Raw genomic sequence first — 25,997 nt, 5'->3', positions numbered from 1 at the left:
CAGTCAAGTAGAGTGATACAGAAGAGATGATGCTGTAGGACAGGAAATGCAAAAATTAACCTTCAGATTAGTGTAGCAGGTTATCATGCAGTGTTACTGTTACAGCAGTTGTGCTTTACAGTGGTTTATTTGATTGCATAGTCCTTGGTCAAGTAATTATTGGAGCCCCCAAAGCCCTTTTTAAATGCTTAAAAGTACATCATCAGATGATCTCAGAATCATTGCATGTTTAAATGGACAATTTTGGCAAACTACTCTTGCTGTAAGGGATCAAAGATCCTGTGAAAGTAAATCTGTGCCAAGAGCAACTAACAGGAAGGCAAGTGCAACAGGATTATGACAGATTGGTTTCTCCAATAATACTTAAAATACTTAATCCTAATGCCTGACATCTGTTCATTGTAATTTAAAATGTAATTAAGATGGGTTTGCAGTAGCTCCATTCCAGCCAGCCAGACATCCCCTGTGTCTGGGCCTAGCAGTCAGTGAGACTCCACTTGATGTTGTCCATCACCACATCCACCAATCCTGGACAGTGAGGCCTGCAAAGTTTTGTCTCAATTGATCCTCCAAATATTGGGCAGAATTTTCTGCCTGTCGGGTGGGCAGGCCCGACCCTATTTCCGGTGGGCAGGGAGCCGATCCCCGCCAGAGAAGCGGGTGCCGCCATTTTACGTGGGCGGGCCAATTAACGCCCGCCGGGAAGCGCTATGCGCTCCATGTGCAGGCAGGGGGATTCCCCAAAAGTGAGAGTGTGCTCTTTCACACATGCGCACGAAAGAGTGCACATCTCCCTGAGGCTAAGTGCTGCCTCAGGGAGATCGCTGACAGTTCTAAAAACATTAAAAATAGAAAAAAAAATCCTTAACATGTCCCCCTCATGTGCCAATGTCACATGAGATGGGACATGTTCATAATTTACACTAAAACTTTATTAAACTTTTTAAATCCCTACATGAAAACTCATCCCGCTAGTGGATGAGGTTTCATGTTTTCTCTATTTGCCACTGGGGCTTCTGGCCTTTCCGCCAACCTTAAGTTTGGACGGGCATGTCCTTTAATTGTTTTAATGATCCTGTTAATGGCCTCAGTTGGCCATTGACAGATCGGCGGGCGCACAGCTGATTTTGCTGTGCCCCCACTTCCTGAAGATTTAAATGGGGTGGGATAATGTCATCCCATGTCATTTTACACGTCAGCAAGTGGGCCCCACCCCCTGCTTGCGACAGCAAAATTCAGCCCATTGAATCAGGACAGAAGCATGGTGGAGCACAAAGTTTGTGCAGCAGGGCAATCATTCCCAAGAGGTGTTCTCATTGTGTTCAAAATCTGAACTCCCATCGTAATCGCCACCCTGTCCCTGCTGTGAAACAGATCAGTATCGGGTTAGTGCTGAGCTGTGGCTAATTCTGAGTTGTAGCTCATGCAAACTGCATGGAGGCGGACCGCTGCTCATCAAGTCACATTTGCGGTCCAGCCATCCGCACACGTGGGCTTGGGACCTAGATTTGGCCCTGACGGCAGGACCCACGGCATGCTGCTAAAATTCTGGCCTTTCTTTGGGCTCATTCCAATCTGCTAGGAAATTACCCATGTGATTTTTTTTTTGGAGAGGTTTGTACAATACGTAGTCAGAGAATCATAGAACTTACAGCACAGGAGACCATTCAGTTCATCATGCTTGTTCTTAATCCAATGACTCCCACTACCTTACTGTTTCCTCAAAGTCCTGAATGTTTTTCCTTTTCAAGTCATATTAGGTTTCAGTTTCCCATGGTGATATAGTTTGTTGCCGATGGAGCAGTGACAGAAAATGTAATCATCCTCAAATTTCTTCTTACGTTCCTTGTAGTGATTTGCAGATCCTCAGAGTTTAACACCAATTTACATTTCAATAGTACAGATTGTGTACACAGAGAGACCTCTAGAGAATTTTTCCCTGCAGTGGATACCATGTAGCCAACAAATAGAAGGGAGAAAGGAAAGACGATCCAGTGTGGGCAGTGCCATTATTGGCTCAGTTGGTAGCACTATTGCCTCTCAAGAAGAAGATTTGAGCACAAAAATTAAGACTAACACTCCAGAGCAGTGCTGAGGTGGTGCTGCACTGTCTGATGTGCCATCTTTTGGATGAGACATTAAACCAAGGTCCATCTGCTCTCCCACAGAGATGCAAAAAAATCCGACTGCACTATTTCAAAGAGTAGAAGAGTTATCCTCGGTGTCCTGGAAAATATTTATCCCTCATTCAACATCACAAAAACAGATTTTTAAAAAATCATTATTTCATTCCTATTTATGGTATCTTAATGTGTGTAAATTAGCTGCTGTGTTCCCTACCTTCCAACAGTGACTGCATTTGAAAAGTACTTCATTAGCTGTCAAGTGCTTGGGATATCCTGTGATTGTGCAAGGCACTGCATAAATCTTTTTCTTTCAAGCATACGTCTGTGAGAGGGGTCTAGAGGTGACATTTAAAGGCTGGGGTGGAAGATGGCAAGGAAGCAGGAGGACATGTGTTTCAGTGAGAGGGGATGCTGTCTGTTGGTGCAGCACTAGTAGTAAACAGTGGGAATAGAGTGTGAGAAGGCGGCTTGTATTGGAGGAGCAGAAGAAGAGGAGCCACAGATTTGAAGGTGAAGGTGACAGTGAAACCAGTGGGACAGGAGTGATGAGGATCTTGGCTTTAGTAGGGTGATGGTGGCATAGTGGTCATGTCACTGGGCTGGTAATCCTGAGGCCCAGGTTAATGCTCTGGGGACATGGATTCAAATCCTATCATGGCAGCTGGTGGAATTTAAATTCAATTAATTAATAATTCTGGAATTGAAAAACTAGCCTCAGTAATGGTGACCATGAAATCATTGTCGATTGTCATAAAAACCCATCTGATTCACTAATTCCCTTTAAGGAAGGAAATCTGCCATCCTTACCTGGTTGGGCCTACGTGTGACGCCAGACCTGACTCTTAACTGCTCTCTGAAATGGCCTAGCAAGCAAGCTTTTCAGTTCAAGGGTAATTAGGGATGGGCAACAAATGTCGGCCTTGCCATAGCACCCACATAATGACATGGATTCAGTTGTCAGCAGCAGATAAAGGCCAATGGCAGTATTCCCATGTCTTGCACAATTTGCATTCTCTACCTAGGTTCTGAATTCCTGAGACAGCTTCTGAGGAAATAGTAGCTGTTGACTGGCGAATCCATTTGGCTTTTTCCTAGCATATATTCTTGGATAGATAGTCAGTACAAACAGAATGTTTGCTCTTGTGAGGAGGAACATAACTAGAAGCCATCAATATAAGGTAGTCACTAAAAAATCCAAATATGAATTCAGAAGAAACTTCTACTCAAAGAATGGTAAGAATGTGGAACGCACTACCACAGGGAGTAGCTCAAATGAATAGTAGAGATGCGTTTAAGGGGAAGCTAGACAAGCAAATGAAGGAGAAGGGAATAGACGGTTACAATGGTAGATTTAGATAAGAAAAGATTGAAGGAGGCTTGAGTTGAGCATAAACACCACTTGGGCTGCTTGGGCCTGAATGGCCTGCTCTGTTCCGTATATCCTAATTACTCCTATGTAAAAGTTTCCAAATGTAATCCAAGTCTCCTATGAACTAAAACCTATATGTGCCTTGATTAGTCTGGAAAACTAGGCTTAACAGTTAATCTCTATGCACAGTATTGGGCCCATTGCAAAAAGCAGAAAGTAACATATAACTGTTGTGGACAGGTTAAAACTACATGATTACATTTATTTAGAGGATAAATAATCAAATAACAGCAAAATATTCAACAGCCCAGTAGTTTAAAACACCATGAAAACAAGGTCAACACGCAAGGAGTTAATATACTCTTTCAGAATTGTGATTTCCAGCATCTCTTAAAACAGGACTTAGTTATGAATTAGATGGATTTTATTTCCTGGTAGACATTCAAAATGAAACAATTGTAAATAGCCAATTCAAATTCTAGTTTGCCCTTCTGCCAAAAGTAATGCTTTGCAAGGCACGTTGTGCTTATTTGATGGTTATTCTTCTATATTACGGCTATTTTCAACTAGACAAAGTGAGGTTTTAGAATATTTTGCACCTTGTCTGGATATTGCCACTTCGAGCTTATATTTTCCCTTGGTGTGCTAGTAGTACAGCTGACTGAGGAAAGGGTGAAGGAGTTGTCAAACAGTCCGCTTTATAACATGCTACAAAGCTGTGAGCTGAATCTTCTGGTCGGCGTGCGGGGGCAGGCCCAACATGTAAAATGACATGCGATGACAGGCATGTGTCCCAACATCATCACACATCATCTCGATATTTCGTTTGACGGGGGCATGCCCACTGAAATGTCAACGGCCTATTAAGGCCTTTAAGAAAGTAATTGAAGTAGTTAAGAATGCTGCCCGTCCAACCTAAAGGTTGGTGGGAGCCAAAAAGCCCAAGCAGCTTTCACGTTTTTCAGGAAACCTCATCCACGGGCGGAGTGAGGTTTCCTGAAGATTTTATAAAATCAGCAAATTAATTTTCCCACCTTCGCAAACATGTTCCAACTCATGTGACACTGTCACATGAGGGGAGATGTTTGAATCAATTTTAGCATCATTTATTAAAATGTTTCATTCTCTTTTCAATCTCCCTGAGGTAGTTCCGTGCCTCAGTGAGGTTGCTGTGCTCCTTCACGCGCATGCCTTAATTGGCCCGCCCGCGGGAAATGATGGCGCGCAGCCGATCGCTAGCTGCGCCCACTCTCACCCAGCTCACCCGCCATAGTAAAATCCTGGCCTGTAGGTACCTCAGCAATTCTAAATAGAAATTTTAGAGGTGGTGGATGACAATCAGTTCTATTGATTTTAATGGAACTGCGAGCTGTATAACTGGTAGAAGATGCTGCCATACGCTTTAGTTCCCCAAGTCAAATATCAACCCCTTGGTCTGTACCAATGGTAGAAATCTTCAGTTCCACTGAGCTGCTTCCCTAGGGAAAATAATAGAAATATAAGACAAAACAAAGTTCCACTTACAGCCCAGTCTATTTGGCAGCTCAATTGACCACAATGTTTAAGATCCATGGAAAAATTCAGAAAAATAATTTATGTTTATCTTGAAACAAATCACACCATAAAGTGCTTCACGTGATTTACTCAGGAAATTGAAGTGATTATAGCTAGATAGATAAGTGTTGGGCACATCTTACCATAATTCATTGTTGCCAGAGATTATACCAGCTCTGGCTGGCAATAAATATTTGGTCACTATCGGGTGTGATTAAGCCTAGCCCTCGGAAAATGACAGACATGTGTAAGTGGCAAAAGCCACAACACACCCACACCACCTCCCCGCCCCCCACCCTACCAAGCTTAAAACTGGCAATGGGGGGTTTCCCATAAATCCACATGGCACAACATTTTAAACTGGGACTAGGACCAACAGCCAGATCTGCTGAGTTTTTCCAGGTAATGCAGTTCATCAAGCTGTCAGACTCTCGACCAGTTGGAGTTTAGCATCATTGGATAGGAGCATGGTATCTCAAGAAATTGGGACTCTGTATCTTTTCTGTGCCTGTTGAGTCCGTAAGTTATTCCTGTTGCTGTTCACTAATAACATGTTCTGCAATCATACACACCGTATTCCTTTGGGTAGCTGACTCTGTCTTTCAGGCGTTGGAACAGAAGCATGTGAAATTTGCCCTCCCACACTAAAACATTTGAGAAATACTGATGTAAACCATCCATTATGCACCCATTATAATTGATTATTCCTGCAGAGACTTCCTGACCTCTAATTGAATGCACTGGTGGTGTCAAATTTCACTGCAAATTGAGGACAGGCCTAATTGACAGCCCGTGAGGCGATGATGCCTGCGACAGCTTGCTACATGTCTTGATGCTACCAGTAACTTGCTGTGAGACGTTTTAAAACACTTGCTTGCAGCATGAGTAGTGTCAGCATTTCACACGGTGGCCTCTGATCCCACTTATCTGCCTCAGTGAGTACTGCAGCCTAAAAATCAGAAGGATCTTTTACCTTTCTTCTGTATCCTACAAACTATTTGTCCAAATGTTCTTTTAAAGCTCACTTAATTGAATAGAAATGATGAGGAATGTGGAGTGCGGTACATTATCATTTGGCAACCAGCAATGTAATTGAAGGATTTAACCTGCAGCAAGCTTGTCCAAACAGATACAATGGCTATGTTGTAAGCTGCTATGCTTCATTTTTTAAAATCCATTTATGGGATGTGGGCATCGCTGGCTAGGCCAGCATTTATTGCCCATCCCTAATTGCCCTTGAGAAGGTGGGGATGTGCCGTCTTCTTTAATTGCTGCAGTCCATGTGATGTAGGTACACCCATAGTGCTGTTAGAAAGGAGTTTCAGGATTTTGACCCAGTGACAGTGAAGGAACGGCGATATATTTCCAAGTCAGGATGGTGAGTGGCTTGGAGGGGATTTTCCAGGTGGTGGTGGTGTTCCCACGTATCTGCTGCCCGTCCTTCTAGATGGTAGTTGCTATGGTTTGGAGGCTTGGCGAGTTCCTGCGGTGTATCTTACACACTGCTGCCACTGTGCATTGGTGGTGGAGGAGTGAATGTTTGTGGAAGGGGTGCCAATTAATTGGGCTGCTTTGTCCTGGATGGTATCAAGCTTCTTGAGTGCTGTTGGAGCCGCACTCATCCAGGCAAGTGAAGAGTACTCCATCACACTCATGACTTGTGCCTTGTAGATTGTGGACGGGCTTTGGGGAGTCAGGAGGTGAGTTACTCGCTGCAGGATTCCTAGTCTCTGACCTGCTCTTATAGCCACAGTATTTATGTGGCTAGTCCAGTTCTGGTCAATGGTAACCCCCAGGATATTGATAGTGGGGAGTTCAATGACAGTAATGTCAATGAATGTCAAAGGTTGACAGTTAAATTCTGTCTTGTTGGAGATGGTCATTGCCTGGCACTTGTGTGGTGTGAATGCTAATTGTCATTTGTTAGCCCAAACTTGGATATTGTCCAGTTCTTGCTGCATTTGGACGTGGACTGCTTCAGTATCTGCGGAGTTGCGAATGGTACTGAACACTGTGCAATCATCAGTGAACATCCCCACTTCTGACCTTATGCTGGTAGGAAGGTCATTATGAAGCAGCTGAAGATAGTTGGGCCGAGGGCACTACCCTGAGGAACTGAAGGCTATACCCTGTATGTATGTACATAGTTATGTGTTATCAATAAATACTTAATGTTAAGCCATACAAGACTCAGAACTTCCTCAAGAGACTACTGAACAACATGCAACAAAGCTGACACTGGATAAGCAAAATAAATCAATCTATTCATGAGGATATAGAAATAGAAAGATCCCTAAACTACTTGTTTTAATTGATGCCTTGTCCTTTTTGCTTAATTTCTCAAGTTATTAAACATAAGGACATCGGGTAATTATGAACTACACACCATACATTTTAAAATTCAAATTGATTCCATTGAAATTAATTATATAGTTGTGAGATTTTAGAATTATGCTGGAGATGAGCGAGCCTTCCCAGCACTCGTGTGTACTCAGAAAATTACCCATATCATGACTTAAATATAATTCGAGAGCAAAAACATGCAGTTTCCATGCTAAACTAAAAGCTAAACTTCTACAGCTCTACTCCAACACTAGCTTCAGAACGCTGCTTGGAGACTGTGTCATGACTGTTGTTTAACGAACCTTGGTGTTGTGAATGCTACCTCACTGACTCCCTCTTGTGTTTGAACTGCTTAGGAAATGTTTCAGGGTTTCAGAACATAAGTCAAAGCTGAGAGTTAGATGTAAAAATGTTTCAGTTCATGTTTGGGGATTTAGAGCTTCACTGTTGGCCTCCCAAGTGAAGGCACCATCTAAAGAGACTAGAAAATCCAAGGCTGTATTTATGTTTTGTGCTGAATTAGCTGGCCTTTGCTGATCCTAGCAATGTTGGGTCAAAACTAAACACCTCAATACCAAGTGCAGGGGGAAATAAGAGTGACCCAGTGACCCCTCATGGAATGCGCACATGTGTAGACATTGCTTGAGGACTGGGCCATGATGCACTCAACAGCTGATAAGCCCAGCAATACTCACTATCAAGGCTCACTCGGGTAAGGTGCTGGAGGGCTTCAGGAGAGGAAAATGAGAATAATAAGAACAAGCCACATGAAGCTACTTTTTGTTAACTGATTTACATTGTTGGGTTTTGATCTGATATTCATATCCATTCACAAGCCTTGAAACAGTCCTACCTCAGTGAACCAGCTACTCATTCTACCTGCCATTGAAAATCCAGCTGAAGTTGTGACGGATTTTGTCTTCTTTTTCTCACAGACATATTATGAAGATGGGGAGTACATTATTCGGCAGGGAGCTCGTGGAGACACCTTCTTCATTATTAGCAAAGGAAAGGTAAGTCTTATTGATAATCTTATTGTGAGGTTAAGGAATTACAGTCAGAATGCAATGACAAAGAAGCTAACCTGTGTCGGATCTTTAAGGCTGCTGGAATTGATTACTGTACATAGTATTGCTACTGAGATATTCAAACGCAGGAGAAAAAACTAACAATAGAATGGACACATTGTGGCCCATGAAGCCCCTCTGTGTGGTTCCCAGAGCCACTGATCAAAATACTGGTAAGACCGGTCAGTGAAATTGAAGATTTCTCAAAGGGGCTGCTCCTCCAATCACAGCCAGTTTCTCTCCTGTGTTTGCTGCTGATAGGCTCACTACATAACAAAGGGGTGTGTGAGAGGGGTGAGTGTGTATGAATGTGAGAGGGGTGAGAGTGTGTGTGTGTGTGTGAGGGAGGGTTGTGTGTGAGGGGAAAGGGTAAGTGTGTGAGTGTGAGAGGGATGTGTGTGTGTTGTGAGAGGTGAGTGTGTGGATGTGAGGGGTAAATTTGTGTATGCATGTGAGGGGGTGTGTGTGGGACAGGAGGGTGAGAGAGGGAGGTGTGTGCGTGTGAGTGTGAGAGAGGGGTGTGTGTGAGATGGAAGGGTGAGAGGGAAGTGTGTGTGTGTGTGTGTGTGTGTGTGTGTGTGTGTGAGATAGAGTGCATGTGTGTATGTGAGAAAGAGGTAGAGTATGTGTGTTGTGTCCAGCTTACATTCATTCTCAGGATTCGCATTCTCTCCCATCCCCACACACCACCACGCGCTCTCAAAATGTCTGACGGTGAGTGACCAAGCACCGGAGACTGGGAGTGAGCCAGACACACACACACTCTCACCCTTTCACACTCTAATGGTCATTTTTATTTATTTCTCATTTTATTAAATTATCAATTTATTGTTTTGGCTTTTTTGTTGCTCAGAAAGTTGTTTCTTTTCATACATCAGCTTTTTAAAAAAAATTAATGTTTAGTATTTTGCTCAACCTTAACTTTCCAAAATTTGTTCAGTGAATCATTGCATGAGAAATAAATTGAAATGTGGACTCCACGTGAGGATTAGACAATCCTGCATTAGAGTGTTCACTTCCCAGACATTAGTTGACCTGTGGAACACACTGCAGTGCCCATATATAATATATATAGTATTACAATAACAGGAGCCTCAGGAGTGTTATATGTTGATACTTGGTGCTGCTTTATAATGTCACCACTACCCTTAGTCATCCTTTTTATAAGCAGGGCTTATAATTTTAAATATTTCTCTCCTATATTTGTCAATTTACCAGCTAAGCTGGTTTCCTAAGTCAGCTTCTGTTATTGACTAGAATAAACCAGCTTTTTGTGAGAATGAATCATAATTGTTGTAGTTGTTTCTGACAGTTGTATTGCTGGACATGTTTGGAGGAATAACCCTTTTATCATCTTTGCAGGATATTTAGCCCTGCTTATGTGAAGCTGCTAACTTCAGCAAAGAACAATTGAAGTTTTGGGAAAAACGTAGTACTCAATGCATGGAGGTTACTATGGTTCCAAAGGGGCACTTGTCAAAATTGTTATTCAGCCTCTATGGAGCTAGTAATGTAACTATTCAGCCGAGCAAAATTTGTTTAGTTTTCTCTCTGCAAAAATAATATTTTTCCCAGCCCCAGAGGACTATAAATGTTCATTGTGTTGTAGCTCAATTTAACCTAAATGTTGACTTTCCCGATCTAAAGTTTTGGTAATACTGTGAAGCCTCTTTCATGTTTATGAGCTTATTAACCACTTTTATGGTTGCAATTTAAAATACCCCTCTCCACTTTTATTTTCTTGGAGAATTGAGGTAATTTATCACAACACAGGGACATAAAGAAAGATATGGGGACATAAAGAAAGAGTAAGGCAGTAGGATTCATTTTGGATAGCTCTAGTAAAGAGCCAGCACAGAGGTGATGGGCTGAATAGCCTCCTGTGCTGCAGCCATAGGGACCCATTTATCCACTATTGGCACCTCAGTTTTCTTTTCCCTGGCCCATGTAATTATTTGACCAACCAGAGTTAGATTCAAATTCACCTGAGAGTATATAGTCACAGATCTATACCTGACTGCTCTTGACAAAGAAGGAAATCATTAAAATTAAAAGTCATGTCTATATTTGCACCTAATGGAGATGGGCTCTGCGCAAGTACACGGTCTTACCACTCTACCATATGACATCATCTTCTTTCTCCCTCATTTTGAATGCGTACACCAACCCATTGCAAGTGCTCTGAGTGAAACTCCAGATACGTCATTTGGTTTCTTCTACATTTCTTACATTTAATGAGCACAATGATTTCAGTGATGACACTTTGTAGGGGCAGCAATTTCTGAATTATAATTCTGAATTATAGTTTGGGTCTGATTCCCTCTGCGACGACATCCGAGCAGGCTGCTAGACAGAGCACTTCATGGTAGCGGAGATTCTATTTCACTGGAACTCACTGGATCCATTTGAATTCAAGTATTATGTGCTTTTACCATGAGTCGTCAGGTGGATGCAATACTGCATTTGAGAAGTGTCCTGCCATCCAGGTGGGTGGGAGGATGAATAGCCGATTAAGCATTGGGAAGGAAAATTTGGTGCAAACAACAGCTGGAGAAAGTTATTTCCGTAAGCAATCCATGAATTCCTCTTTTAAAATGGGTCCTTGTTGCCTGAGTGGATTTAATCAGTGTATTGCTCAATATGGTATTAGGCTATACAGACCTAGAAAATCCTGGGCTCCATTCTTGGCCTGTGATGAGCAAACTGGCTTCAGCCAGGAAGGCTGAAGGCCAAAGCATATATGGCCTGGAGAAAGGAAAATCAGTTCAGCCTTGTTCTCTGCATCACTGACCCAAATGCCCTTGTGTAGACATAGGATAATGATGACATTAGCTGTGAAGACTCGAGGTCAAATAGCTAGATAAGTCTTACTGTCTGTAAGAATAGCCATACAGATGAGATATTAGGGGGATTGTCAACCCTTGCAGGATCATCCCCCGTCACCTGGAAGGGCACTGCACCTTTGGGAGATGAGGAAGGACAATTTTGATTAAAGATAAATAGTCTCTAGTCCAATAACTAGAAGTAACAATCTGATTGGTTCCCTGGCAGGTGAATGTAACACGGGAAGAGTCGTCAAATGAAGAAGCTGTATTTCTTCGCACATTAGGAAAGGGAGATTGGTTTGGAGAAAAGGCTCTTCAGGGGTAAGTCCAATGGAAGATGGCCTGCTTGGCTATAGCAAGTTAATTAAAAATAATGTGATTACTTTTCTTCTAAAGCAAGAGGAAGTTTGCATGCACACAGACACAAAGCCAAATTGCTGGTTTGGCTCTTTTTATAAGAGATTGAATGTTATTGTGTTAAATGAGTTTCCAATGGCATACCTACTTCAGGTGTTATCCAGGATCTACCTGCAGATGGTTTGAACATTGTTGGCGCAGGTTGCAATATTCTCCAAACTGAAATTGGCTGATTCGCATCATAATACAAGGATTGAACCGTATAACTCTGTGAGGCTCAATTGTCATATGTAATCGCCTTGTAGCTGTTCCACAATCTGCTTTGGTGCTAAAATATAGGTACAAATACGCCAGCAAAGATTCAAACTCTGCTTCTCCCATATCTGGAACCCTTCCCCAAGTTGTGTTGTTATCTGAACCCCGATACAATCTCATCACTTGATGAACCACAGTACCAAAAGATTTTTGATTTGCCTTTTCAAGCCCTGTACAGTTTTACAAAGTCTTTCTGTGTTCCAAACAATTGTCATGGTCCTTGATACAATTGCCTCTGCAGTTCTTTTGTTATCCCAAATCTATTATATATTTTAAAACAATGAGTGGTCACTCCACCCAACTCCTACTGTGCCTGTCGGTGACTATGTGAGGGTCACGTTATATGACTTAATGTTACTATGACTGGCCTATCTGTCAGTACCCACAATGCCTCCATCATTGCACACAGTATGCTTGGTGTATTCCATTGGCCATCTATCAAACCATCCACCTTTGGCACCAGCTCCCCTCCCTTTGTGAATTCCTGCTGCATGTTCTGTCACTGGGCTGAGAGGAGGTGGTCCAGAACACCCAGTGAAGAATGGGGGAATGGGTAGGGGGCTGGGATCCATGCACATCTACTGTCCACAACCAGTGAAGTGGCAGTCCTGTACAGAGAGGGTTGCTCGAATGTTCTTGCAGCGAGTCGCAAGCTTGTCATAAGCAAAAGAACAGTAAGGTTGGCAGTGAGCATAACGTGGTAATGAAAGAGGGACTAGCTATTGTAATAAACAAAACACAGCATGAGCTACTCCCGTATACAGCGTCTCAGTAAATTACATGGATCCAAAGTGCTAATCCTGCTACCCAGTACCCCGTCTCAGTCAATACCAATTTTTAAAAAAGCAGACACTAGGCAGTTAGGCTTACTGTAGTGTGAGCTGCTTAGTGGCTTTGCTGCCCGATATTTAACCCTTAACTAGTTAAATGTTGAAAGACATTTCCACTTTGTGTATCTTTACAAAGCCTTACATTTGTAATTATAGGACCAAGAATGCCCAAGAATGTTGGTTAACTGTTAATGTCCTAGGAGACGAGACCTAACATGACACCATTATACAAACATTAATGTGCTTGTCTTAAATGTCCATCTGCATTATTTCAGTGGATAGACTGGCCCATTTGTTACCCCCTCTTAAAATAGCACAGGGAGGAATTTCAGTAGAATGTGTTAGGCGTTTGTCCATTGCTATCATGTGGCCTGATCCCAAGGCCTGGGAGTGGTAGGTTAGCCTTTAACCAAGAAATGTTGAGTCAGCAACATTGGCTGCGCGCTTCCCATTTGTATCCATTAGCACTGAGGATCTGCTTCAAGGTCAACCCATGACATTTCCACTCGGGCTATGGGCTGTATGCCATATGTGCAGCTGGACCAGTGCCCGCATGCTTATGACACAGTACTGTCTTGATTTCATTTAGATGTGTGTGGAAACCTTTAATGCTGTTTGTTTATGCAAACCCCCCCCCATCCCCATCTCAGTCTTACCAGCAGCACCCCTTTTAATGTGCTGTGGAGTTACCCAGCAGGACTGACCGTCTGCTATATATGAAAATTAGCAAAAACCCACGGCAATACCAATCCTTATGTGCAAATTGAAATAATGTTTGAAATAACTCTGCCCCATATCTTGCAGCTATAATGTCATGTCATGATTTTCTTCATCACATTTTGTAAATTTTGCTCTAGCTTTTGTGCCAATTCATTTTACATTAGCAACTTTTTAACCAGATGTGGAGACAGCTGCCTCTTTTGAACAGTCCATTACTGCTGATTACCAGTGTCGGATAGGCCGGGTTCTGCAGTATGGTTCAAATCTGCACTTAAATTGTCTTGTGATACAGTGACTATGGCAGTACAGCTTTTGGCTTTCCAAGAATATGGTTTTGAAAATGCATCGTGGGATACTAATGTACAGACATTTAATGGGTACATCTCAAATTCTGTTTGCTGCTCTTTTAGTGAAAATGACAGCCAATAGGGCCACAAAAGGTTGGGATGTACGTTCTCACTGGTAAGTGCCTCCACTTTGGGAGAAGAGAAATCTAGGCCAAGTTGTCCCAACCCACTATAATGGGAGAGGTGGTCACCTGCAGTGTTTCTAAAGAACTAGCAGCTGGTTATTCTAACCTCTCTTTGATCAGGGAGTTGGGACGTACTGAGACAGCAATAACAGTCAAAGAGCCTTGTGGTGAATGAAACAAAAAAGGTAAAAACCAGCAATGTATAGTCATCCTTCCTGGGCCTTGTTAAAGTATAAATACTTGGGGATCTTGTTGGTGCTGAGAATTCATGCTAAAATAGATTTGATTTTATTCAGATTTTAATGATTAGTGGAATATCATAGTTAATGCAAAAAATGGTTCCTGTCAGAGGAAATTGTTGAGATATGGTTTATTTTAAACGTATTTATGTGAAATAAATGCCCTGCATTACATGTAGTCCTTGAGACTGAAATATTGGCAATTTTGGGGCGGTGCCACTCTCTCGTGTAGGCATACCCGCAGGGTGGCAAACTGGGCCTGCCAAAAAATGTCATAACAAGGGATTCCCGGTAGCAGAGAAATGAGCACTGGGGGCTAAACTTAGTGACCTGCAATCCTATCAGAAAGATTATAAGAAATGCTTCAGAAGTATGCATAAATAGCAGACTCCCCATCAAAAACACCAGTAGTCAGGAGTAGAATGCAACTCAATATGGTTAGTGTCCACCTTCACTTCCTGGGCTGAATTCTGGTGGAGCAGTTCACTTGCCTGTTATAAATTCCTCCCCTTTTTTTACCCCACTAAAATCAATGGCATGAAAATCAGGCAAGTTCTAGATGAGGGATGGACTCTGCCAGATTAGCACTCAGATGGTGAAGGTGAATATTGCCCCCTAAGAACAATAGAGTAGGTTTCCAGTGTATTGTCAGAATGAAGAGATTGTTTTAAGGATCAACCAGAACATACTTTATAGCTGGGTCTAAATCCCTCCAATTAATTTTGGCACTGGACCTTATTAACGTAACTCAACTTGCACAGAATGGCTGGTGCTGATTGGCAGAACAGCTCGCCTTTGCCCCACGCTCTTTCCTGCTGGGAATTGACTGCAACTCAGGAAGTCTATGGTGGCTTTAAGGGGTCTAGTGCAGAATTATCAGAATGAATCCGGGACTTACAAGGTTAAATTATGATGATAGATTACTTAAGCTTGACTTATATTCCCTTGAGTATTGAAAGTTTGAGGGGTGATCTAATTGAGGTGCTTAAATTGATAAATGTGTTTGATAGGGTAACACCAGAAAAACTATTACCCCAGGAACGAGGGGACGCAATCTTAGAATTATAGCTAAGCTATTCAGCAGCATAATCAGGAAGCACATGTTTACACAAAGAGTAATAAAAATCTAGAATTTTCTCCTTCAAAATACTGCGTCTCAGTTGGAGTTTTCAGGATTGAGATCAATGAATGTCAAGGTGCGTGGAGCTACAGTGGGTAAATGGAGCTGAGGTACAAATCAACCACGATCGAATTGAATGGCATAGCTGGCCCGAGGCCCTGTTCCTATGAAGCACATAATGCCCTGAAAATGTTGGCCCACAGCAAGATCGTCCAGCCCATCCGTGGAACCTTGTAATTTTGCAAGATTTGTTTTTGAGGAAAATACAGTATGGAGAAATAGATAAAAGCAAAACCTCTCTCTGCAGATGCTGTCAGACCTACTGAGTTTTTCCAGGTATTTTTGTTTTTGATGGAGAAACAGAAGCATGAAAAAGCAGAGTGGAGCTGTGAATAAATATACAGCACATCAAATTTCCCAAAAGGGAAAACTTTGAGGACCAAGAGCTTCTCCACAGGTACTTTATATCTTGTGGTGTGCTGACACCTAGAGGATAATAAACTGCAACTTTTAACAGACTAATGGGTCTTAATAGTGCCACAGGGATTGCAATCTGTCTCTGTAAAGCATAGACATAATAGCTGCAGTAAGCGGTAATTCAATTTCTGCAGAGAGTGCATTGCACAGTCAGTTTGTTAATGGGACTTTAATCGTGCTGGAACTCAAACACAGAGCATTTGATTCATCCTGGCCTTTTGATTTAGGTTAGAAATTAAATTAACTGAAGTGCATGCATCTGAAGCTTTTAACAATAAAAACCTTTTGGTGATTTTAAACTTCTATATCTATAAACCTTTATCCGATTGAAGTTTCAAGATGTGCATCAATGCATGGTAAATGCTGAAGGAAATACATATAAGCATAAATCAAGTGATGCTGGTGACCACAAGCATGAATCTTGAGCAGTTTTCCACATCATTAGGAAGTCATGATTGAGTACTCCTAGCTAATGTTTACCCTTGAGCAGGTATACCAGCTAATTTATTGCTAAAGCTCGTTTTAGTTGTTTATTGATGCTGCTTTCCATTTAGTGACAGTGTTTACTCTTCACATATTCTGAAGTATAATTCAGAAATCACCTAGGCTTCAGTTATGATACCAGGACCATGTTTAAAATTTATTAAAGGACAGAGCATGTTAGAAAGAAGCAGACTATATCCAGTTGTTGAGGGGTCAAGAATACAGGGCCATTGACATGGACCAATTAGAGCAGACTTGCCAACCATTCAGCTCCCCTCTTCTCATGCAGTATAAACTGTGGTTCCCTTTGAATTTTGGGTCTGCCCTGATGAGTTCAAGATGAAAACCTTCGACAGCATGCCTCTTTTTTCAGCAGTACTAAAGTTCAGCAATTACTCTGCTTTGTGATGCCCCTGTGAAGTGTCTTGGGATGATTTACTTCATTAAAGGTGCTATATAAATAAAAGTTGTTATTGCCTGAAAATTATAGCTAAGCCATTCAGGAGAGAAGTTAAGAAACACTCCTTGCAAGAGGTGGTAAAAATGTGGAAATGCCTCCCACAAGAAGCAGTAGATAGATGCTAGCTCAATTAATCATTTTACATCCAAGATTGATTTTTGCTAGCTATTCAGGGATATGGAACCAAGCTGAGTGGATGAAGCCAGAATACAGATCAGGTAGGATCTCATTGAAGGATGAACAAACTCAAGGGGCTGAATGGCCTACTTCTGTTTCTTTGTTCCAAAGTGCTTCACAGGAGCATTATCAAGCAAAATTTGATACTGGACCACATAATAATTTAGGACAGGTGACCAAAACCTTTGTCAAAGAGGTAGATTTTAAGGATCACCTTAAAGGAGGAAAAGTAGAGAGTTTTAGGGAGGGAATTCCAAACTTTAGGGCCTAGGCAGCTGAAGATAAGGTCACCATTAGTGGAGCAATGAAAATATAGCATAACATAATATAATCTAGATGGAACCTATATTAGAGTAGATTATTTCAGTTTTACCCTAAATATTATGATCTACCTGGTGCATTGTTTCTTTTAGATAGATATCTTAAATTACTGGCACTGGGACATATGCAAATCTAGTTTGTTGAATACAATACCAGTGCCTCAATATCAATCAGCCATCCTTCTTCAGATAACAGATTAGGATTAATCCTTCTGATGAAGAGTCATTTGGACTCGAAACGTTAACTGTATCCCCTCTCTGTAGATGCTGTCAGACCTGTTGAGTTTTTCCAGGTATTTTTGTTTTTGTTCTAGATTTCCAGCATCCACAGTATTTTGATTTTACCTTAGGATTAATCCTTTATTAGTGTTACGATTCAATTACAGATATTGAGAGTAAGTTACACCTGCACTGCTCACCACTGATAAACACACAGCACCCTCATAATTTTCTTTAACAACACAGGCTGTGTCCCGCGATTGAAACAAGAACCATCAACATATTGTCACAGCCTCTGTCAGTCTGAACATTGTGTGTTGTTAGAAAGAAACTAAGTGGAGCTATCCCTGGCCATAAACATTGATTTATTTTTTGTAACAGTTATGCTCATTGATTTTTATTGTATGGTAAGTACAATAAATTCTCCAGAGTGCGATCCAAGTGGATTGAGGAAAGATCATTAGGATGGTGTGGGCCAGTCTGGCCAAAGATTAATATTTGAGCTCCATATAAGCAGGACTAATCACACTGAGTGCGTTGCTGGGACCAGGCCACCGTATGATCTAAGGCTTTTCTACACATGGCCTTGCAATGCATGCAACTACTTGCAAAAGGGAGGTTGCATCACCGATCAGCACTTGCTACATTTTTTTAAGGTGGAGGATGGAGTTGGGTTGTTGGATCTGCATGTTCTTTCATTTTCGTACAAGTTGTAAACAAACTTTTAATTAAACATTTATTTTTTAGCTTTATACCTTTGAATCAAGCAAATTTGTGAGGGTGTCCAGAAAAAAGAAGCACTACCATAGAGTTAAGCCATTCAGAGGTGCTATCAGGAAGCACCTTCTTTACATAAAGGGAAGTGGGTATCTGGAAAACTCTGCCCCCAAAAAAATTATGGGCTAGGTCAGTTGAAAATTTCAGAATTGATAGGTTTTTGTTAAGCATGGATATTTAAGCATTCTCTAACCAGGGAGGATAAATGTAGTTAAACAGATCAATTGTTATCGAATTCAGTCGCAGAACAGTTGGAATAGTTGAACGGACTGCTCCAGTTCCTATGTTCTTAAGGTTAGATCTCGCATATTTGAGATTCGAATAAGATAGGCCAGTAGTCAGAGTTGAACTGAATGGAATAGATTAGTTAAGCTGTGCTATATCTAAGCTTTAAGTTTAAAACTTACATTGTCATCCCAACTATCAGATAAATCTTAGAAAATTGCTCCTTTAGCACATCCATATCAGCTATCACATACACCTTCAAAAATGGTAACTGAGGCTGTCGATGAGAGTTCCAAATGTTTGGTGGACATGAAGCCTGAGCTGGTCAATTGTGAAACCTTGTAGTGCCAGTCAAGGTATTTCTGAAGCTTTCAAGTAAGAGCAAGTGAGGAGTGGATCTTCCAGAGGCATTGTGTCCTGGGGAGCTGTGATTGACGGCAGTGATTGGTGGAGCTGATTATTCCTATGTCTTGAATTGCAGGGGCTGGTTATGGAAAATCTGACACCAGATCATTCTGTTGTGGTTTGGCTAAAACTGGCACCAAAGGAGGTAAAAATTCCAGGTTTTTACATTTAGTCCAGTAGATGTAAATGACACTAAATCACGTCACCAAACATGAGCAGACCAGTTTTCCACTTTGAACACTGCTATGGCGCTGCTACTGCTGGGCACATCCAAAAGCACTTGCCAGTCGATAAAGTACTTTTTGAAGTGCATCACTTTTTGTACACAGATAACAATTATATGAATGACCCGTTAATCTGTTTCTGGTGAAACAGCTGCCATGTCCCCTCAAACCCTCCATGCCAACCTATGCTCCCCACTCAATCCCCATAGCCCTTTATACCACCAACTCATGCCAACCAATGTCCCCACCACCTTTTGCCCTTACACTTACCATGCCAACTCACCCAGTATGCATTATGAGCACACCTCAGGGTCCATGCTGAGATTAAATAAAGTTCCAAGTGTTTATTGCAGACTTTATTTAAAAAAATACTCATCCATAAAAACCCATTTACTACATTTACATTCTTCAACTACCTTATAACAACAAACATTTCATTCAATTGCATAATCCCTTATAATCTTATAAAAACAAGCATTGGAATTGATGATCCCATTTCAGAGTCCATCACCACTTGGAACTGTCAATCACACTGTGAAATGGCAGGCACCCTACTGAGATAATAGACCATTGTGAAATCAGTCATGCAGCACTAATCCAATAATGGTGGCTTAAAAGCTTATGTCAACAGACAGTGAAACAGCAAGCAATCCTTTTTTTTAACACTCCAGTTTTTTCCTAGTTAAAGGGCAGTAGTTATAAGTGCCTTGATAGCTTGATAAATCCCTTTGACAGTTCATATTGACGTATTTGACAGTTGTTTTTGACAACTCAATGGCTTCATGCTTCCAGTGAGCTAATGCACTTTTTAAGCCCATTCATGCCTACACTTAGCAATCCAAAAGGGCACCTTACCTCTCTGAAAGGGTACCTGACCTCCCCCAAATGTCTCCCAGAGCCATATCCAAAGGGGTGCTTTACTACTCCAAAAGGATACCCTGGCTATCCAAATGAACCCACAAAGTTCAGACCTGCTCCTACCAACTCTAATCTCTGTACATCAGGTTTTAGACACCTCTTGCACCAAAATCACGTGAGTGGAAGCAGCTGCTGATTTCTGTGGGCCTCTGTGAAATACAGATGCGTGAATCCAGACCCGGGCCCATTACCACCCCATAAAAATGGTGGGTGCTGTGTTGTGGTAAGTGACGTGTTCGGGGGTGGGACTTCAGGATTTGGGCCTTCTGCACCATTTTTGCAACAACCGAGCGGCCCTCTGATGTTGAGAAAATCCAGGCCAAAGTTTTCGCCTTCATTTTCCAGGAGCCGGGCTTCCATGGTAGGAGCGCATCTCAGGTAAATCCTTCATAGGCAACCCCTGCTTTGCTACCATTAACATGAGTGGATTGGCGATAGGAAGGAACAACTGTTTGTCTGTATGATATTCTGATTTACGAGGTGAAAATGAGCTCTCAGCAGGTGGGGCTGGTCACTTAATCAGGAAAATTATCCTGGAATGCTTGCTTTCCACCTTCTATGAGCCTGAAGATCCAAACCTAAAAATGTTTCTTTAAACAAAAGGCAAACTAAGTCAGTAGTAAGTGGCTCTCATCATATTTAAGATTCTGTAAGAATTTGTAAAATTCTTTAACTGTTAGCATAAGCACTGGACTTACACTGAGGGCTATTCATAGCATAACTAGAATTGCTTATTTCCAGTACTGTCTAATGTAGCGAAGTACTTTCCAAATGAGTGAAGAATATATCCAGCCTTTTTGAAGAAACGGCTATATCAATGCAGTTTTATTATAAATCACGCATCCAAGACCAAACCACGTCACCTAATATTCCATGAATAATTGAGGAAGTGATGGAAGGGCTGCTTTGAAGTTTAAAATGAAGTTAGCAGTTGCAGCCTCTACTGTTCCCCTTTGTACAAAGGTGGCCACGGCAAGATTATCTCAGAAATGTGATTTTATTTCAGTCTAAGTCGTTGGGTTGCTACTTGCAGTTTTTTGTTAGTTTTCTTCAGCTGCTAGAAGAATACCTCTGTGTGCCAGCCTGGTTTCTTCCAACACTGTGCTGCTGGCCCTGTGATTGACAGGGCTGAAAATAAAGAGAGCCCGGAGTAGAATTTCCAGCCTCAGCTGCAAGCAGCCACATCTGCTACTCTGCTTTAGCAAAGAAACAGATATCAGACAACATTGTCACTTCATGCATGCTGATGCAGCCCAGCACAGTGCAGGAAAGGACCATTCATTCCTAAATTACTAGAAGATCGGTGTGAGAATTTCATCTCTGTGAAGTGTCAGTTTGCTGGGCTGTGTTGTGTCACCAATATGCACTGGAAGGCTCTGAGGTAGCACTGTCCTGACATCACATCATCCAGCTGGCCACTGCAATGCCAGGATACTTATTTTGGATCACGCAGTCCGGGCCTCGTGTTCATTCGTCAATCCTCAAACAACAGGCACTAAGCTGCAAGTTGGGTCCTGTACTGGTGTTCCTTAAAGGGTCACGCACCCAAATTGCAGGTAAGATAATAGTAAAACGATTTTTCTTTTGCAAAGTGTCTGAAAGTACTCTGGAGTTTATTGAGCTGTGTGGTGAGTTCTTGGATTTGTCAGAGTGTTTTTCTGCATCTTCACGAGGAGGGCAGCTGAATAGCTGACCTGTCCACACAAAAGCTGCAACAAATAGCTGCAGTGCCCCGGGATTGCAGCACAAGAGGGAGATGGAGCAGAGGCTGCAGTAGATGAAGTTCTATGTGATCGACCCTGCCAATTTAGGGCCAGACTCCTCTATGCGCCTTGACAGTGACAGGAGGCTCTCTGGCAGGCTAGCCAATGCACCCAGCATCTCAGTGTGCATGGCCCATCAATGACCTCTTACTTGATGCCCCATTGAGGACCACATCTTAGTCCTCTGCAGCAGAACACCTCAATGACCTTGCTCTCCAGTGAGCTGGCAAATGAACCATCTTTTCACCCTGGCCTGGCTGCAGCCAACTCATGTTCTCATGGCTTACCACATACTGATCCCAACTCAACACTACCACTGCCCCCGCCACACACACACCACCGCCCCCCCCCCCGCCTCAATGATATGTGCAGTGCCAGTATCTGAGCTGGTGGCTGTGAACGTGAGATCAAGTGATGGGGACTCTTCATTAGCACCGTGCTGTTGTTCTCTCTCTTCCTTCTTTTGAGCTGCAATGGCTGGGCAGGCAATTGTCCTTGGAACAAATTAGATGGGGAAGTGGGATGAGGTGGGAAGCAAGAGGCACATGATCGCACCACCTGTTACTTGCTCATCATGTCAGATAGCAAGATGAGGTTGAGCTGGAAGGGTGAGCACACTGTCAGGGAACGAAGGCCTCACACTCTATATTTTTATAAAATATACAGAGATATCCTCATGGCTGATGTCTAAAATTTTAGAAACTGGACAAAGACCCTTTTTAAAATGCCAGAAGCTTTGTCTGTCTATAACCCTCGAACTATACCAACTATTATGGCAGTATCACAGAAACTGACACTTCTTATCTCTGAAGAGACCCTAACGATCCCCTGTGGGCTGCAGAGACCAAATTCAAAGGGAACTATACAAAGGCCATCTACATTTCATAAGCTAGGACTAGCCAACCCCCAAGCCAATTCATCTGCTGGGATAAAAGACCCTGCAACCTCCCTTTAAAATTTAATGGTTGGAATATTAACAATCTCAGGGACCCAGGCAAAGGGATACATGCACTTTGTCAAAGCCAGAGTGGAGGGGTGGGAAGCATGTGACATGAACCCCTACCTGTTGGAACTGGTAATATTGCTTTGTGGTACTAAGAAACCTCAGTCTGCCATTTTTCCAATTACCAAGCAACAGCACTGAAAAGGGGCTCTGCCCAGGTTTGAATGCCTGGCCTCATCTACACTTTTTCAGCTAGAATCTCTGTACTGTCACCTACAAGACTGATTTGTCTCTGCAAGCTATTCTCAACATGGATGTCATCTCTACTGGGAAAGTGCATTATCCAGCATCAGTTTTCAACCTGCTGACCTCTGTGAAAGAATACACCATTCGATTTTGATTTTGGACTCTGGATGCACGTGAAACAATAATTCTTTTCTCTGTAGTCTTTACCCTGTAAATCTTTCTTTCTCCAACCCTCTTTGCTATATGAGTGAACAGGGGGCTACGTGGCAACCCCCCTCCTGCATCTTGAGTGTGTGCAAATAAACTAACCCTCTGAGTTCATTCTGTATAGAGTTTGCTGTGGGGTTATTTATAGAAAATTGGATCACACCAAAACCGAGGAGTTGGGAAACAAGCCAACACTTATAAAGGGGCAAGCAAAGAAAACACCTTTCTGTTTATAAGTGGGTGGTGAGAGGAGAAATCAGGGTTATTTAAATTAACCTCCCCCTCCTGTCCATAACAATGGGAAAGGGCGTCAGGCAGGAATGTAGTGTCATCTTCAATGTTCTCAGTGATTTGCATCCAGCCTCGTGATGGTGGGAGCCATCTCCTTCTTAGGGCTCAGGTCTTCCAGGGGTTTTGTTCTCTGCTGGACCTGCTCTGCTCCTTTCTATTGTGTATCACCTTATCCTGAAGAGGGGGGTATATTTTGATCCCGAATGTCCAGCGCTATGGTTGAGTGCTGTTCTTGCCGTAACTGAAAAGCAGGGGGAGGGAGGAGGTACGTGTGTGGGGTAAGGGATTACCTGCTCCCACTCCCTTCTCAGCATGGTCCTCGAGGGCCTCTTGTTCTCCTGCAGAACCACAGCCTCTCTCCTCCTGTCCACCTACACCATTAATGCCTCTAGCATTACATCCTTTACCCTGGAAGCTTCTATCTACAATGGTGTTCCATTTTCCATGTTTTGAATCCCAACAACATCATTCAGTGCTGCTTCCTTTTAAGAGGGACAGATTGCCTTTAAGAAGACAGGCCAGCTCCACCACAGGCTCCTGGCTCAACACTGTTTAGCTTCCTGCTGAGCACAGAGGCAGCCGCCAACACAAAGCAGATGCCACTAGCAAGTCACCTGTTTGGCCCTATGCCAAATAAGATAGGCGCACCAAGTTTATGTGCTGCAAGCAGAATATGAAAGTGACCCCCTCACCCAAAAAAAGTGTTGACCAACTTTTGGACTCAATTATTTTTGTCTTTGCGTTTTTTGGAGTCATGTATTTGCCGCAACCTCATTTTCTTATCATTGATGACTGTTGGAAAATAGAAATGGGTCCTATTATTCTGTGTTGCTGTTATGGGGTCATCTCCCTGAAAGTCCTCAATAGAGAGGAAGCATGGTGGTGTCTCCTCAATTGCCTGAATTAACATAGCACCAGGAGAAGAACAGTGAAGATTTTTGGAGACAGTTTTGCATTCAGGAAATAATGATGGTTTTGTCTAAATGATGCTTTCTGGAAACATATATTTTGTGCCAATGTGGTTGTCATATGACTGCCAAAATGGGAGATTACTTGCGTGAAGTTGTGAATTGCCTAAATGTTAATATATTGACAACTAAGCTCAAAAAGCATTGTCAAGTGAGGATTGGGGGATTGAGGGACACAGAAGTTAGAGTACTTCGCCGTTTCACCTCTTGGACATATGTTTGATTCTCACCCTACTGAGGAAATACTCAACATCAGGTTTCTATATGAAATGATTTAATGCGACTGAGTTCTCATACATCAATCACACTTCCCATTCCATTTAACATAGTCTCTTCTATTTTAAGTACGTAACTTGCCATTTTCTTCAGTGCATCCCTTGTTTGTATTTTCATAGTTTCCCCTTCTTGCTGAGCTTTCCATTATACCTCATGATCTTTTTTTGTCTAAAAAACAATTTCAAAAAATCTGATTCTCAGTTTTTTCTCTTTTCCTTATATCTTTGGTTCTGTCTTCTCACCTTGAAACCTCTCAGCAAAATGAAGTGGAATGCACACTGTTGACGGCCTCAGTTAGAGGTGCTTGGTTTGCTCCCAGTTTTTCCTTTGCTTGTTAAATAAGGCAAAATATAGGAGTGTGTGATAAAAGAAAAAACAACCTCAATGACAGCAAGATTGATGGCATCAACAATATACCAATTGTCACATGTTCAATAATTCAAACCTTCCATTTGCAGGGGACATACTTGCTGTCCTAATGAGGAGAGTTGAATTTATGAATGATGCTTATCTGGTTTTATTAGCATTGCCAAAATAGATTATCAGATGATTAATTTCTTTATATAATCCAATACCCAGGTCTTGTATGCATAAGAGATGAAGGACATAACTTGTGTAAAATGGAAAATATCTGAACAATATATGCTAATTAGATGAAATTTACTTAGTTACATTTCTTCAGGTTAGATTAAATATTACTCCCACGTCCAATGGGAAGGTACTGTGTGGGAATGGATTGTCCATTGATGGTCTGAATCAGTGCTCTCTCAGTGCTGTACATATGAACATACGAATTAGGAGCAGGAGTAGGCAAAGTTGAAAAATAAAAAGCTGGTAAATATGACAATGAAGCTGTAAATATCCAGTTCCCTAATTAAGGAAGAAAATCTCCTATCTTTACCCAATCTGGCCTATATGTGTCTGGCCCTACATCAACATGTCATCTGAAATGTTCTAGGAAGCCACTCAATTATATCAAACCAGAGCAATTAGGGATGACAATATACATCAGCAATGAGCATTTCCCCAGAATGAATATTTTTTTAAAGTTATTTATGTAACCCCCACCCTCCTATCCCCATTCATCTGAGGTTTCCCCCCATGGGCACCCAGTTGTCTCTTTGCTATATCTCACTCTGGGGTGTTTAAAGGTCAGCCTCATTGAAATTGTCAACCTTTCTTCTCTGTCTCCTTGCATTGCCCTGCTCCGAGCTTTGGGTGCCCCTGTCAGATCCACCACATAAAGTCGTGCCTTAAAGAGTGGCACAGTATCACACAAGA

The 25,997-nt window shown here is 42.1% G+C and overlaps 1 protein-coding gene across 2 annotated transcripts in view; it reads left to right on the top strand.

Moving 5' to 3' along the window:
* The window catches only part of prkg1b (protein kinase cGMP-dependent 1b), an 809,007-nt gene that overhangs the window by 577,907 nt on the left and 205,103 nt on the right, over positions 1-25,997 (top strand). For both annotated transcript variants that reach the window (XM_041209924.1, XM_041209923.1), the window contains exons 6-7: positions 8,328-8,405; positions 11,511-11,605. In XM_041209924.1, coding sequence (XP_041065858.1) covers positions 8,328-8,405; positions 11,511-11,605 — 173 coding nt within the window. The remainder of the gene's footprint in view (positions 1-8,327; positions 8,406-11,510; positions 11,606-25,997) is intronic.

Source organism: Carcharodon carcharias, chromosome 17 (assembly GCF_017639515.1).
Source record: "Carcharodon carcharias isolate sCarCar2 chromosome 17, sCarCar2.pri, whole genome shotgun sequence".
NCBI lineage: Eukaryota > Metazoa > Chordata > Chondrichthyes > Lamniformes > Lamnidae > Carcharodon > Carcharodon carcharias.
Note: the sequence above shows the minus strand (reverse complement) of the source record. Positions and strands in the feature narration are given on the sequence as shown.